The sequence below is a fragment of the Thunnus thynnus genome, chromosome 13, assembly GCF_963924715.1.
Source record: "Thunnus thynnus chromosome 13, fThuThy2.1, whole genome shotgun sequence".
NCBI classification, from domain to species: domain Eukaryota; kingdom Metazoa; phylum Chordata; class Actinopteri; order Scombriformes; family Scombridae; genus Thunnus; species Thunnus thynnus.
The window spans coordinates 14,473,433-14,490,098 of NC_089529.1; the positions used below are offsets into that span (position 1 = coordinate 14,473,433).

The 16,666-nt window shown below is 41.3% G+C and overlaps 1 protein-coding gene across 2 annotated transcripts in view; it reads right to left on the reverse strand.

Annotated features, from left to right (window-relative positions):
* Window positions 1-15,546, reverse strand: part of mtnr1bb (melatonin receptor 1Bb) — a 48,740-nt gene extending 33,194 nt beyond the window's left edge. For both annotated transcript variants that reach the window (XM_067608172.1, XM_067608171.1), the window contains exon 1: window positions 14,202-15,546. In XM_067608172.1, the coding sequence (XP_067464273.1) occupies window positions 14,202-14,409 (208 nt within the window). In that variant the 5' untranslated portion in view covers window positions 14,410-15,546. The remainder of the gene's footprint in view (window positions 1-14,201) is intronic.
* Between the last annotated feature and the right edge of the window lie 1,120 nt (window positions 15,547-16,666).

Consider the following 16,666-nt stretch of genomic DNA (forward strand, 5'->3'; position numbering starts at 1 on the left):
GAGGCCCTTGTGAGTGACTATCGTTAGCAGCTCTCTTGACTTCTCATTGACATGCATCTGGAGGTATGCTTGGTTGAAATCAATTTTGCTGTTTTTTTTTCCTCCAGTCAAACCAGTGAACAGATTATCAATATGAGACAGTGGGTATTGCTCAGCCTCCAGTATGGGGTTTATGGTGATTTTGAAATCCCAACAGACCCTCACAAAGTCATTTTCTTTTATGACCGGTACAATCGGAGTGGCCCAGTCACCTTGGCTGACAGGTTCCAGCACCCCGCTCTTGATCCTAGGCTGATTCAGGGCTCTGCTTCAACTTTCAGTTTTAAATACAGGCCAGTCTGGTATGATTTCCTCAAGCCACAAGCAGCTTAGCAGAGATGGAAAGTTTCCTTTAACCACATACAGTGGTAGCTTAGCTGTTAGACTGTTCACCAAGACCGTGACATCGATGAACCCTTTTGTTGGCACTGGCTCACCAGTTTAGGTTTTCAGGATGAAACTGGATGGTTGTAATGGAAGGTGCTGCAAGTTTTTTTTTAAACAGCATCAGACACAAGGGAGATTGCCAAACCTGTGTCAATTTCCATGTGCACTGGTTGCCCATCCAGCAGTGGAGAAACCCAGTATCCCTCTGGACCTCCAGTAACTGACAATACATACACTGCTGCCTCGTCTGATGTGCTGCTGCACACACCCGTAGAGTGGCTTTGATGCACACTATGTACAGACTGTCTCTTTTTGGCTTTTTTTTGTGTTATTTTTTGTGCTTTGTTTTGAGTTGTTGTCTCCCTTACTTTTGCAAGCATGTCACATGGACAACATTTGCTCTGAGTTCCCATTTCTTCCATGGAGCCCTTGTGCAGTTTTCTGCTTGTACTGAGCGGACAGCGTGTCCATGGCAGCTAATTCCATAGGTATGCTAATTTCAAGGGATTTTTCTAAGGTAAGTGCACTTTTGCGTTTCTGTGCAGCTTCGCTCCGCAGCCCACATCATGAAATTCACATGTTCTGCTAGCTTCTTCAGTGCAGCTTCAAACACTGTTACAGACTCCCCTTCTTCTTATTTCCTCTTATGGAAATGAAAATGCTCAGCAATTACCAAGGGCTTTGGTGAGAAGTGGGCATCTAAGGTAGCCACTATGCTGTCATAGCTTTTGGGCCTGGGCTTTTCTGGCTGAACAAAGCAACGCAGCAAATTGAAAGTCTTTGGTCCCATTGCACTTAAAAATGTCAGCACAAGCTTTGTTCTTTCAATACCGTTTGCTTGCACAAAATAATTGAAATGCTCTGTATAGGAGCTCCATTGCTCTGTATTTTCATCATAGGGGCCAATGCTACTGAACATCCCTGTCATTGGTCAGTGTTCCTAGCCTTGTTAGCAAGTTTCTGTCTGTTACAAAAGCTCCGGTTAGCTCCAATTACCAGCCAGGTTGATGTCCAATCCAGCCACAATCCAGCACAATATAGTGATGTGGCACAGGAATTTAGCCCAGCCCCATACCCTTCATCAGTATAAAATCCCCCTATTACTATACCGGGTGAAAAAGGCAGCACCAACTCCACAATAAATGACTGTTTAGCACCTGTGTCACACAGCAGCTTTGTCGGAACACACTTTTCACCACCAACCAAGGACACAACAGTGTCAAAGATGGATGGCTCAAAACCAGAACCAGTTTTGGGACTCAGGCCTGAGCCCAGACTTAATTTCACACGTAACGGTCTCTGCTCCAAAACTTTAGAGCATAGCATAGCTTGAGCAAACAATGGCGAATGACACAGAGGCGATGGTGAATGACACTTTAACTCTTGACTTTAACAGTGGACACTTGTCCTTCTAATGACCCTCCCCATGGCAGTATAATTACACACTCTGGCACCCTCAGGCTGCCCCCTAAATGAAGGCGTACGCAAGGAACCAGGAGAAATATTTGCACCACCACAGGAGTTACCACACTTGTCATCCCCATTTTTCCAATCACCCCAAAAACACGTCTCTGAAAAACTACCTTTATGCATCAACACAAAATCATCAGCCAAGTCAGCTGCTTTAAGTGCAGGACAGGGCTACTGTTCATTTACATAAGTGGCAATGCATTGAGGGATTGCACTTTTGTTCCAACAAATCAATTCACAAAGATTGTCAAAAGTATCAACTTTCACAGCTGAGCACCAACACTGAAAATGGGACACCAAATCACAATCACCCTTTACCCAATTCCTGAATTTCTGGCAATAGGCTTCAGGGACCAACTCGTATGCTCTTAATATAGCCAACTTCACTGTGTCCAAAGCATCCTCATCAGCTGAATAAGCCTCATAAACTCTCCCAGTGAGGACAAACTGAAGCATAAGTACTCTGTCCGAATCTGGTCAATTTTTTGCATCTGTAACATGTTCAAAAAGAGTGAGAAAAATGTCAGGGTCACACTCATTAAACATCAGCATCAAACACAAATTTACCACAAAATCAATACCACCCGCTGCAGAGACAGCAAAAGCAGAATCCTCTGTACCAGACCTCCCCAGAGAAAGCTTGCCCTTGCGGATTAGCTGCAATTTGTACAGCTCTAACTCCATTTTCATTTTTTCAGTGCTCTGCCAAATTTTCTCCATCTCAACTTGCTTTTGCAACCTCTCCAACTCAAGCTGCTTCTCCATGTCCTTCTCCAACTGCCAAAGTTTCTCTATCTCAAGCTGCTTCTCCATGTCCACTTGTATTCATAACTTCTCTTGCTCACACTGCATGGCTAACAGCTGCTGCTCAAAAGTCAAACCAGCTGTCTGCACAACTGCTAGTGCAGACACTGGCACAACCAATTTTTTCTGTAACACACCTCGTTCAAACAAAAATGCCAAAACCTCATTTCTAATCCCATCCTGAAGTTTTTTCTCTATAACAATAATGCCATAATGGTCAGCTATTTGCACTAACTGCTTCTTTTTACAGCCATTTACAAATGCCACCATAGACACCTAAAAAAACCCCGACAAAGAAGCCATAATAACAAATTACTGATACAGACAATAATGTGTTCACTATCGGACACACACTTGAGGCACAAGTTAACCCTGACAGAGAATTTCCCCCTCACTGTCTAAACAAAGCTTACTACCAACTCACCTCTTTTCTTGTGGCTTGCAGCAGGTATTTACGCTCTGAAAACCAGCGGACTTGTTAAGAGAACCCACAAAATCATGTGGATGTGCCCCCAAGACAGTTGTCCGAAAACAACTGACACTAACCACATCGCAACAACACTACAAAAAACAAACAAACAAAAAAAACATAAAAACAGACAGAACCCAAAGGGGAAATGCCACTACAGCCTAAGAAGAAAATCTCTGTATACAGCATATCAGTAACACCTACCTTCTGTTCAGCACCTGGCAATCCAACACTGGGTCAGAAACAAACACTTCCAAAGAACACATGGTGTATCTCCCAAAACCAGAAACCCGAGCTAAACCAGAGCTGTTCTGGCAAACAAAGCACACAGCACTGACCTGGCTGAAGCGGCAACAACAAAAGGAAGACACACCAGTGTTAAGTTTTAACAAAAAGATATTTTATTAAACCAAAATTAAACCAAATTAAACCAAATTAAAGAATTAACTAAATGTGCAAAGTATGGGGTGTGGAAGTCAGTGGGATCAGTGGTGTATGTGATGTATGGGTGGTGTGGCTTTATGATGTTATCAGTTGTGCTGCAAAATCCACTGGTTGCAATCTGAACACAAATTCCTGTATAAATTAAATATAAAATCACTTTCCAGATGCATTTAAAATCTGTATCATACTCTTCACCTTTGGCTCCTAAACAGTCTTCATCTACATCTCCGTGCAGTTACTTCCAGGAGTAGATTAGAAAGTGGCTTCCATCCTGCTTCACTGTCTCTAACTGCAAACATTCTGTTTGTCTTGTTTGTGAATTCGTTTGCATGAATAGAGCTCTGTACATCCCTGCGACACCTCCCTCCCTGCTTTTTCTATTCTCATTTTCTCAACCTAGATTGCCCTTGATTTCGCATGTCTTCTCTATATCACCTCCCTCCTTTCATTCTCTTTCTCCTCCTTCTCTTGCAGCAAATCCCTTGCTTCTTCCACCTCTTCACCCACTGCTGCCTGAGGGTTTTGAGAAACTGTTACATAATGCACTTCAAATTATCACAATGCATGTATTATGGATATGGGGAGATACAGCGGGCATTACGGGATTTGATAAGAATAGAGGAATGAAATTACCGATCACTTGCTTTGCAGATTAAATGGGTCAATCTATCATGTTCATGGTTATTGAGATTAAAGAAAATTGTTCTGTCAGCTGCTGTGTGTGTGCATGCATATGTGCAAACTTGTGCTACTGAATCATCCCCCATCTCAGCACTAAAGTACTGATAACAACTGGGTGATTCTGATGACACATGACAGTAGTTCTTACATTGTCTCTGCTGTGCGCCTCTTCCTTTTATAAAACAGCATCACTCTCCTCCTTTTCAAAGCAAAGGATTTCAGCCCTTTTCTTCTTTTATCTAAATATTGGGCTGTCTTCCTCCATTTTATAGCCTGTGTCCTTGTCACTTTTCTCTTTTTGAGCTCTTCCAAAACCATTGCTTCCGCATCTCTCTCTAGCCTTGCTTCTCTCCTTCTTAGCTCTTCCTCTTTCCTTCATCCAGCTGTCTGTGTTCAAGGGAATTACAGAAGTCATGCTTCACCCAAAAGATGCAGGACAGTGTCTGGGCATCGCTCAGGCTGAAGAAGAAGCTGCCGAAAACATCCCCAGCAGTCATGTCCAACCTTCACTTCTGCCTAAATACTCACTGAGTAAGACAATAAAACAGTAAAACCAGATGATGAAAGAATTATATGGCAAAGCCTCAACACATACAGAAAATCCCCCAAAGCCCTGCAGACACTCTCCTCCCATGCATTATAGATCAGTGGCAACTCAGCTCCCCTATGGATTCTACACAAAACTACATGATGAAACTAGACTGAGTGGCTGATATTTGTCACAATGGGATGTATAATGGGATGTCAAATGCAATTTTCATGCAAGATTCCAAATGATTCAATATCAAGTAAATGGATTAATTCAAATCAAACTAGCAACAGAGCCCCTGTGTCTAATCTCTTCCCCCTTTCTTTTTAAGCTACAGCTTAACACTCCTCTATTTCCATTTCGCCCGCTCTGTGATCTCTCCCCCTCCCTGCCTCCGTTTTCTCCATCTCCTCTGTTACGCACATGAAAAGGTTCCAATAGGGTCATTGCTTGGATGGTATGAGCCTGCTTTCAGCTGTCTGGTTTGGAGAACCCTTTTTTAACTGCGCATCAGAAGGATGAGAAAGCTCCTCAGGATTAGAGAAAATCTGATTGATCTTAGAACCTGTTCAGATGGCTGATCTTCTGTTTTGATTTTAATGAATTAAAATCAAACATGCAAGTGCCCCCATGGCAAAAAAACCCTTGGTTGGGATCATAAATTATAGTAGAACCAGAAAGGATCTGAGGATGCCTACTGGGTCATAGTGGAAATGAAGGGCATAACTATGTTTTGAAAGTGATGAGTAGAATATTAAAATCCATTCTAAACCTAAGAACAGAGAAGAGATGCTCCCAAGCTAAAATCTTAGTTTCTGCATTCTGTAGGCTTACTTGCTTGGGATTTTAGTGATGCAAGAATAAGAAGAGATACACTAGTATAGAAAGAAAGTAAACCTACACTGTTTGAAACCTTAAAACAAGGGTTGCAAAGTGCTTCATGTCAAAAAGATCAACTTTTTTATCAAAGGAACTTCCTACTATAGTGCACCCTTTGTGCCTCACACTCTTTTTTTATCTGTTGTGGATTTTTTTCCAACATATTTGATATGGATTGGATGTGTTTCTGGTTTGCTCCTTGTAATTTGTAGCAGTCTAAGACTCACCAAGACTAAAATCTGAACATGATCCTGGAAACAGCAAATGGATTATTGCTCAAAGAAGAGTAAATACACAATGAACTGGAAGAGAAATTACATTTACCAACAACATTACCCACCCATGTAGATAACTTATGATTCCTATTTCTGCATGCTGAACTCTTACTAAGTTGTTTCTCATTAATGTCACTTTGAAACACATTTAAAGTGTTAAGCAAAGCAATTTATAACTATAATAAAAATCAAACTATTGCAAGGCAATTATGTTAAGTTGTACTTTTATGTAGAAATGAATCGGAGAGAAGTTTTTCAGTAGTTGGTAATATCACATTTTGAAACAGCGCAATATTCACTGATATATTAGGACTATGATATAATGATGTGACATATCTCAGCTAGGCTTATCTCTTGCAGACACTTATCAAATGAATCCCTTGTGAGCATGTAACAGAAAGAAAATCACTGTGCGTCATTGTCTTTAATGACCTATTACTCAGATTGACAGTTAATGTACATTATAACTATAGAAAGGGCAGCAAGATGGTGTTCGTGTTCAGAGAGGTCCCTTGCAATAGTCTGCCAACAGCCACCTGTCTTGTCAAAAATGTCTTTGAGCGAGACACAGAAATCCCCTATACTTATTCAGTTGGGAAACATTCTGGATTAATGTGTCAGCTGAATGCCTAAAATGTAAAGATGTGAAGTGTAGACTTAAGAACTGTCCAATAAACTAAAAATCTAAAATTGTCCATTAGAAACTCAACACACCAGTTCTCTGACTTTATCACTTCTCTCACATTACTTCAGTCACACATGCGCACACGTTTGCAAACTTTTGAGGATAATGTTTTGACTTGCATTCATTTACTGAGGGCGAACACTTACAGTAACTCTAACATAACCCCTACATACCCTGTGTACAGTAACTCTTAACCCATTTGTAACCAAGTCCAAAATGTTAACCATGAAAAATCAGCCTTTTAACATGTCAGGACCAGCATAAAAGTACTCATGTCCTCAACCAAATTGCCATCAGAAGTGCCTGGATTTTAAAAAGTTGCTTGTCACAAGTATAATTAAACCAAACAGACCATAGACATACACATGTACATGCTCTGTCTCTTTCTGTGGTATTAATATTTTAATCACTTTTTCATGTTTTATCAATGTAAGGAAAACATAAAACGAACTAGAATTAACATGTTTCAGCACCATGGAGAGAGTGAGATGAAGAGACTGGGTTTGAGTGTTTCAGCACCATGGAGAGAGTCTAACGAAGGGACAGGTTTAAGTGTTTCAGCACCATAGAGAGACACACATGAGGTGAATGAGTTTGAGTGTTTCAGCACCGTGGAGAGAGTCAGACAGACTAGGGTTTCAGTGTTTCTTCACTGGGGAGAGAGACAGTGATGAGACTGAGTTTAAGCGTTTCAGCACCATGAAAAAAGACAGTGAAGAGACTGGGTTTGAGTGTATCAGCATCTTGGAGAAACAGACAAAGAGACTGGGTTTGAGTGTTTCAGCACCAAGGAGAGAGACCAACAAAGAGAATGGGTTTAAGTGTTTCAGCACCAAGGAGAGACAGACAAAGAGACTGGATTTGAGTGTTTCAGCACCATGGAGAGAGACCAACAAAGAGAATGGGTTTGAGTGTTTCAGCACCAAGGAGAGAGACCAACAAAGGGACTGGGTTTGAGTGTTTCAGAACCATGGAGAGAAAGACGAAGAGACTGAGTTTGAGTGTTTCAGAACCATGGAAAGAGGCAGGAGGAGAGAGACTGGGTGTGAAACACTGCACTGAGTAGGAAGTGTAATTTCAAGCCTCACACCTGGGACACACTGCCTACCTCGCCCTGAACAGTGCTTGTGCGTCACTGAACTGCTGTGGCTCCCACACATGTGGTGTCCACTCAGACAGTGTTGCTGGTGTGGCACTGTGACTGCAAGCCCTACATTTCTACATAGACTTTGACTTTCATAATGGCCATAATAGACTGTTTCATATCATTTCATTATAAATTTCATTTATATTTATTTAAGACAGAAAAGGGTTAAGAAGTGTGTGCTCAATTATGAAAAATGAATAATAATATGTAAGGCGAAAGCGTCTTTCTTTCTGATGGGCATGGTGGGGTCTGGTTGGGGTTATTTCTGTGTCAGCCACATACACTCCTCACACAGGACAGCTTTTTTTTATTGACTTTATATTGATTATTCTGCCAGTTAAACCCCCACTGTCATGGCTACAAGTGAAGAAAAGCCCTCCATAATGACTGACTAAGTCCTGACTAACTGTCAGGAGGGAAACTGACAACAAATAAGAAATTAGCAACACAGAAAGTGAGCAGGAGTTGAGAAAGACGCTCCGTGTGTCACTAAGTGCGCTGGAGTTCCCCTCCAGAGAGGCTCCCTGCCCCAGTGTGCACTGCACAGGGGCAGGGAGGCATATTCTACAGATACAGACATTGAAACTATAGTGAAAGGTGTAATGTTGCTGGTATGATGTCAATATGACTATCAGCAGACCATTTTCACTGCCTTTTTTGCTGAGAACCACGCATGTCATGTGGAAAAAAAATAGGCGAGATGTCAAATCTCTAGATGACACATGTGGCATGTGTGACGACTGTGTGGCTGCTCTAACCTGCTAACATGGGCACCAAAATGAAAAGCAAGAGGTTCCACAACGCACACATGCTGCTCATGTAGGCAGTGTGTCCCAGGTGTCAGTCTGAAATAAGTAATATTTAAGGCCCGAGCATGAAAGTGCGAAGAACCTATTGTTTTTGTAGAGATTATTATTAATATCATATTATTGGATGGTATTGCATTTTTGAAGAGCTTGAGATGTTCAAAATATCACGAAAATTTGCACATGTCAGAACTGGCGAATATTGCAAAGTTCTGTAGTAATTGGGCTCGTGCCTGGCCAGCAGGTTCCATACCGCCCCCTATGTTGGGATAAAATTGCTTGGATGTTCATGAAATTCGGTGGGACAATTGTTCTCATAAAACTTTGCACCCATGTTCGGTCTAGTAAGTATTTTGATTTGATATCGCATTTGATATTATGGCACATTGGCTCTATAGCACCCCCTAATTACTTTCAGAGGTGGCATAACCAAGCAGGTAACTCCCGGTCTGAGAAGTGAAGTCAATGCAGAAGTGCCGTAAACCTGCATTCTTTCTAATGGCCATCAGGAGGCGACTCCACTGGCTGCAAAAAAAAAGTCTGATTGCATAGAAGTCTATGAGAAAATGACTCTACTTCTCACTTGATTTATTACCTCAGTAAACACTTTCCTAATGCGTTTAAGGTCTCAATTGCTAGTTTCAAGTCTTCTTCAATACATCATGATGTTCATTTTGTAAATTATGGCCCCATTTAGAGTGAAATAGACAATAAAGCAGTGTATGCTTTAGGGCATGGCCATGTTGTGATGTCATGCTACCATGGCAACAACGTTGCTAGCGAAAAACAGGCATTATCCCTGTTAACCATAGATTGTAAATGCACCATGCTAACCAAGCTAGCAGCTAGCGCTATGGTCAGCTCCACCCGTCCAAATATGGTCACTTCTGGCTCCAAAAATTAAACATGATGATAATCAAATCCAAGATGGTGATGGTCAAATCACTACACTCGAGGTCTCAAAACGGCAGTTCATAAACCAATGGGTGACGTCACAGTGACCAAGTCCATATTTTTTTACAGTCTATGGGTGTAACTTATGGCGTGGCGTAACCGATATGTGATATGGGTCTTGGGTTTGGTCGCAGCAAAATGGCTCGAGGGCGGCCTCTAGAAAATTTCAAAATCAAAGCCCCACCTTTGAATTTGACATAAATGTACAAAATTTGGAAGGCAGATGTACCATCTTCAGACTTTTTTTTAAAAAAAAAGCCTCTTGGAGCCATACCCTAAGTCTGACTTGTGACTTCAAATTTGGTATATGACACCTGAAGACCTTTGTGTTGCTAAATTAGGAACCTTTTGAGTTTTAGTGGAACGCCCTTGTCCTGGTATGCCAGACAGTTTTGGCCAAAAAATGAAATAGGAAGTTGTTGTAACTCGACTTTACATTGTCCAATCGACCCCAAATTTTGATTTGAATTGACTGGAGTCCAGGCACGACCACATAGAAATGTCAATATTGAGTCACAGTCATAGCGCCACCTACTGACAATATGTAGTCAGCCTTATGTGACAAACATCATCTGATTTACATGAAATTTACATGGTGTAGTCTACACATGATAGACTACACCATGTAGTACACATGACATATAATTATTGTGTGTTCTCAAGCGCCATGTAGTGGACACAGGAAGAGGTATTTATCTCCTTTGTGCAACATCATGAAAATGTATATGCATGTCAGGCAACCTCCACCAAATGTATTGCTGCATTAATGATCCACTTGTGTAACACTGCCTACTGGAAACAGGAAGTCAGCCTTATGTGAAAAACATCATCCTATTTACATGAAATTTACATGGTGTGGTATACACATGATATACAGCAACATGACACATAATTAGTGGGTGTTCTCTAGCACCACATAGTGGACACAGAAAGTGACAGCTAACTCCTTGCAATGTCCAATAAGAGTCCAAGCCTGAAAACATCTACATGCCTGCAATAAAAGCCCTTCAACTGTGCACCTCAACATGCACGAAGGTGCGAGGGCCCAATCATCGCTGCTTGCAGCTTTAATTTAAGCATTACTCTCTGTAGCGGCAGAGAGCTTTAGAGAAAAAGTAACTGGAGAGGGAATGAGAGGGAGGGGGAGAGATATGATGTAAATAAAGTCTCTTTGAAGAGAGTCTCTGTAATGTGTGACCCTGTCTAACTCGCTTTGAAGGTTTGCAACACCTAAGCTCCTTCAAAGACAAATCTCAGGGGACAAAAACCTCTGCCCCACACAAGTGTACAAGGCACTTTTAACATACTAACACACACACCATTCATACAGGAAAGCACAACATCACAATAAGATGTGTATGACTTTTACTGTACTTTATTATCCCCTTTATATCCCTGAATACGCTCTATGTGTTTCTACGTGAAGGCCTCATCTGTAAGAGTGCTTGTATGTGAGTCAAAGCTTTCCTTTAAAAAAGACAAATTTCAGGGGACAAGTGGTTCTAATGGATCATGAATGCATTCATGTTTGCGACTGAACGTCTGCAGCAGAGGCTTGCCAGTATATACAGTACAATAGCATATAATGAGAGAGAAAGCTCTTTAAATTAAACATTGTGTAGTTTGAAAAGACAAAAGGGAAAAAAGTGAAAGGGCAGAAAGATATTGTGCAATCCCTCTACAATTAGCTACATGGCCGACATGCACTAAACTTTTGATTTGTGTGAATTGCAGATATCTTGATGTCAATTCAGTGTAATAATAACAATGAGTCTGTACTGTAATATTTACTATTATTATGTATATATCACTATTGTGTGTGGGTGAGACTAAAGCAGAATTAGTCATCACCCACCAGCCTAGCATCTGACGAAATATTGCAGTCAAACACTCAGCGGTCAGTTTGTTCTCTGTTCCGCAGGACGACACCTCAGGGACTTATGCAAAGCTATGACCACTGTAGTGGCTAATCATGTGTTACCCTCTGCTCCTGTTGTTATTGTTTTAGGTACTGTTGTTAAGTTAAGTATTTTCCCATCTAAACTGTTGAGTGGGTTGTTTCAGTCTACAGTATTCATCCTTCGGGTTCATGACTGTGGGTTCAGCTCATTTTCTGAAATGCTGAGTGGACTGTTTGAGTTGAGAGAGATCAAGGCAGAGATGCACCATGTGAGTGGCAAAATGAAACACAATCTAACTATAGAGGAAACAAGAGGAAACCAAGAAATGGATTTTAAAAAAGGATAAGACTCATTTTCCAAGAATATCTTGAAATTAAGCAGGCAAGCTGTAAACTTTTTTTTTGTATTATTATACACAGTAGTCTTATCTGGTCTACTAGATAGTCTCAATGGGGCAAACTGTAGACATGATTTAACAGAAGATATGTCGGGTGTCTCTGTGCAGGCAATTGTTCTTAAGATGAAAAGTTATAATGTGTCCGATAAACGTGTTTTGCCAAAGGGCAAACGTGATCACAGTACAGAGCATGATCTTATCCAATATGCTGATTTTTATGGAAGGGTTACCATTGTGTGTGCTGTGTGAAATTTATGTGGTGGGACAAAAACTACCTGAATTTTTCTTTGATTCTCGCTGGGGTCACGTGACTGTATAAAGTCACTGTATCATCTCATATTTAAAAAGGTTCAAGCAAAGTAGTGCAGGAGTGAAAGTGAAAAGCGATAAGACCAACTCTCCATTGAATAAGTCATAATCTCTGTTTTATTCACCCAAGAGGTGAGAAGAATTCTGTTTGATTACATTCAGTTCTATGAATGTAGCTATCTTAAGTCTGTCACTGTGCGTAACGTTTAATAAGATAATGATTAATAAGATGCTTTTATGTTATGCTATACACATGCAATCACTCTTGACATATTGATCCTGATTTACAAATGTGTTTCTTAATTCTTAACTTTTTGAGTTCCACTTCTTTTTAACAGCGGCAATAAATGAAAAACCTTGATTCGAGGTGATTCAGCACTATGAATAAGCTGAACTTTACCTAGACCTTAAAAAATCCATGCTTAAGTGCAGAATGTGGGGTGAGTCTTTCTCTGAAGAGAGCATTGCATTCAAACAATCCAGTGATCACTGTGTCTATCTGACTGAAAAAATAAATTAAGTTTTCCCATGTGAATCAATACAAGGAGAGGTTCATAATGTCCTTAAATGAAAGGATGTAGTTGTTTTGGTTAATCCTCCAGGTATTTTGCCCATCGTTTAATAAGGAAAAAAGATTCCTGGTTACATCCTGCTGGCTGAAAAAATAGTTGCTGATGCAGCTATGCAATATGCAAATAAATGCATATTTCCTGCCCTAACTGTTGCATGATAAAGTACAAAATAGATGGTCAGCAAAGTGAGTCAGACTTCACTGCAAAAAATATCCATCTTAAAGTTTTTAGTCTCACATTTATTCTTAAAACAATTTCTTTAGCAAATTTTAAAGATCTGCCATTAGAATGAAATATAGGGTAATTTGTTTCACAAATTTCTAGTTTAAAAAAAGTGTCAGCAGATTATACTGAGGAGATGAAAATAAACAAACCAAAGCCAAACATAAGAAACGTGATTCATGCGTGATTCATGAGGTTGATTACCACGACTACATTTTTTTTTTTTTTTTTTTTAGCTGCAGCAAGAGTTCAGTGAAAGTACCCTTCCATGCTTTATGATTCGGCATTATGTTTGACTGTAGCTGCATGAGGTCTCCTGGGTAATTTCACACATTCACATCAGAAAAGGTTCATCAAGACCATTATAGTCAGCTTTTCATAAGGACTCAACTGTGCTTATTAACCAGCTCTACACAGCAAGTGTGAATCAGATTACCTTTGAACTTACTGGGGAAGAGTGCAAGAGTGAGGAAAGAAAGAGACGGTAACAGTACTATAGTGCAAAGAATCAATCCAGTTCTCACTATAGCAGCGTTATATAAAGTTGTGAAGACATAACTGGCCAGAAATAAGTCTTCCACACACTATCCTTCAACTGGAAATGTATAGGTTATCTCTCTGTACCAGACATCACTCTGTCCATATCCTGTTCAGATGCCCTTCAGCAATAAATAAAGCTTACACTATATGGTGGTCTGGATAATGCTGTCAGCTATGTAGCCAATGCATTTAGGTTGCGTGCAGGCTGACAGAAGTAGGTTCACACCCAATCCAAAAGTATGAATTCAGCTGAGATTGTGTGTTGTAATTTCACTTGCATTCCTACTTTTTTTTAATCTTTAAATTGACTAAATTTCACAAAGTTAGTTTGGCATAATTTCTGTCACTGAGGACACTGGTGACAGTGATATGGGCCAAAGTGCGTTCAAAGGTCTATGGGTCATGAAAGTATGAAATGCGCACAAGCAGATTAGAGAAAGAGGTGGCGGATTAACGCAAACTAAAATGAATCTACCCAGGATTCATACCATTTTCAAACATGGGAATAGACGAATTATTATGGAAATTCATAATATCATAGTAATGAAATTTAAAAGAGCAAAAATGAGATGTGTACCTCAAAATATGAGTTATTATTAGTGGTTGTGATCACTAATTATCGGGTTTACCGACCTCTGTAGTTATATAAAATTAGGCATTTAGGCACATCATTGCATGGGACGAATCTTACCCGCGTTCCTCAGTTTGCGGTTCCTGAGCACCGAGATGATCACCAGCAGATTCCCCAGCACATCCACCACCGTGGTGAAGATCAACACACTTGCCAAGATTGCTATGACCCAGGCGGGGCGGGCGCTCCCCTCCGTGGCCAGTGTGCGCTCTAGCTGCCCCAGCCGTGGCTCTGTCCGGTTCTTTATGAGTGAGAATGTGTCCGGCATTACTGGCCCACAGCCCAACGCTGCTTCCAAGTCCCAACTGTGTCTTATGTCCCGCAGGTACCGCCGGTACCGGTGTGTCCTAAATGAAACATGGAGCGCACCTGGGTGCCTCCCCGAGTTCCACAAGAACGCACGTCAAGTCTGCTACTCACAGTAGCCTATAAAGACAATATGAGTTACTTAATATTACGGGGTGATCACGTGTGACCTATATAAAGTTACAAGGACTCTTGTCTTTCTTTATCTTCGCATAAAAGTCATCCCTTCACGTGCCACCAAAAGCTCAGACACGGCGCGGTTCCACACCTCCTCTCTGGTGAGGAAATGTAAATTATTTGTCGTTTAGACAATATCTCATAAAGGAAGGTCCAGACCACTCATATTTTAAGTGCCCATCCTTTTCAAGTGTCCCTGGCTTGCTGGTTGGCATTTCTAACTCCCATCCGTTTACACGTGCCTACATTGGAAAAAAAAGAAGGCTATTCCTCTCTAAAATGTCAAACCATTGCACCGCCTCGGGAATCCCTCTGATTTAATTTGCTGTTCTCTGAAAAAAACGGAGGAACGAATGATCTTCTCTAACCATTTGAGATGTCCTTGCCATGCGCTGAACTACGACGCAACCGGCGCTGTGCGTTGCGAGGCGGCACTGTGGTAAATATCACGGAGAAGCCCTCAGTCAGGCACACAGCAGGACGTGGAGAAATCCACGGAGTGAAGACGGAGAGAGACACGGCTTCACAATCAACATTTTTACCTCCGATTTGGCTGTATGTGTTTATCCCTTTCCCTCTCCTCTTACTGTCTTTGACTTTCTCACCCCATCCCCTACTACCATACCGAGGTATGCGTGCAAACAAAGGCTTCCCTCCATTTCCCCTACCTATTCCCAGCGTGACTTCCCAGAATCTGTCTTTGATCTCTGCACAATGCTCGGAGGTGCTCTAAGTGTGCACACAGCGGTGGGTCGGCATGGGAAGTCCAATCCGCACACTGTGACTTATGTGGAGCATTGGTCATACAGATGAGTGAGAGAATATTTTCAAAGTACAATAATTAAAGATCAAAATCCAAATCGGACTGTCATGTATGTAAATAATTATAAGGTTTATTAAAGCCAGTGGCAATGCGTTAACATTTTCACACGAAAAACAAGATGAAAATAATAATGAAAACAGTAAGAGCTATTTAGAGTCTCTAAATTGCAAACACAATATATTATTGATTGAACCAATATCCCTCAGCAGTGTGTTCAAGCCTCCACCAGGGTGCCATTTTTGGAATCTGGACTAAAATTCCCCTTTGTGCACAGTGCAGTCAGAGCAAGTGGAGGTGGCAGTCTAATCCCATGCCGTCCGGAACGTGGACATCTGATGGCAACGGTGCAGTCAAACTCTCCATCAGATCCAGTGGATTCATATGTCATCGATACTGTCAGGTCCGGTGGTGACACATTGAGGCCAGCGCCATTCACTTGTTTAACTTTTCACTGCTGTGTACGGCTGCACCGGATGCCCTCAAGCACAGCAGCAGGAACAGATTAGAGCGGCCCGTGTCAACCTCTGAGCAGGGTGATTTGCTCCACAGGCCTGATGTGATGACCAGGAGACAGACAGTTCTGGCTCTGAGGTCAGCCAGATAGGCAGACACATATATACACTTTGAATATGGAAACAAATCTAAAAGCATGGGACACTGCCCAGTGCCTGGACCTGAGTGAATGCATAACAATATCACACATCAGGAAAACCGATGGCCTTGATGGTGCAAAACACAAAACATTAATCTACTGACTGAAAACTGGCAAGTCCTGATAATGCTGTTCTGGATGTGATAGACATGCTCCATAAACTTCTGAATCTATAGTCAATGCGATTGCCTGCTCTGAGAGAACTCTCATATTATCTAAAGCATTCGCATATGGCAGAGAAACAAGCAGTTTTGTTATGGGAATAAAAGCAGCAATGGCAAACTGGCCACAGCAACTGGGTATCAACACTGTCCTCTACAAGAACCAGTCATGTAAATGCTCCATATGGCCATTTTCTTCATCCTGTACTCTACGGGACAATATGGGTTTATCAGTATTGATGATACAGTCTTCAACGGCCAGCTCTCTCAGAACCGTTGTTCCGCAAAGAATTTTTTCGAAATCACCAGATGGTGCCACCAAAACAAATGTTTGAGAAATTGGGTGTAAAGTAAACAAGAGAAAACTGGCCTGGCAATAGGTACTGTAGATATTTCCCTGTTGCCA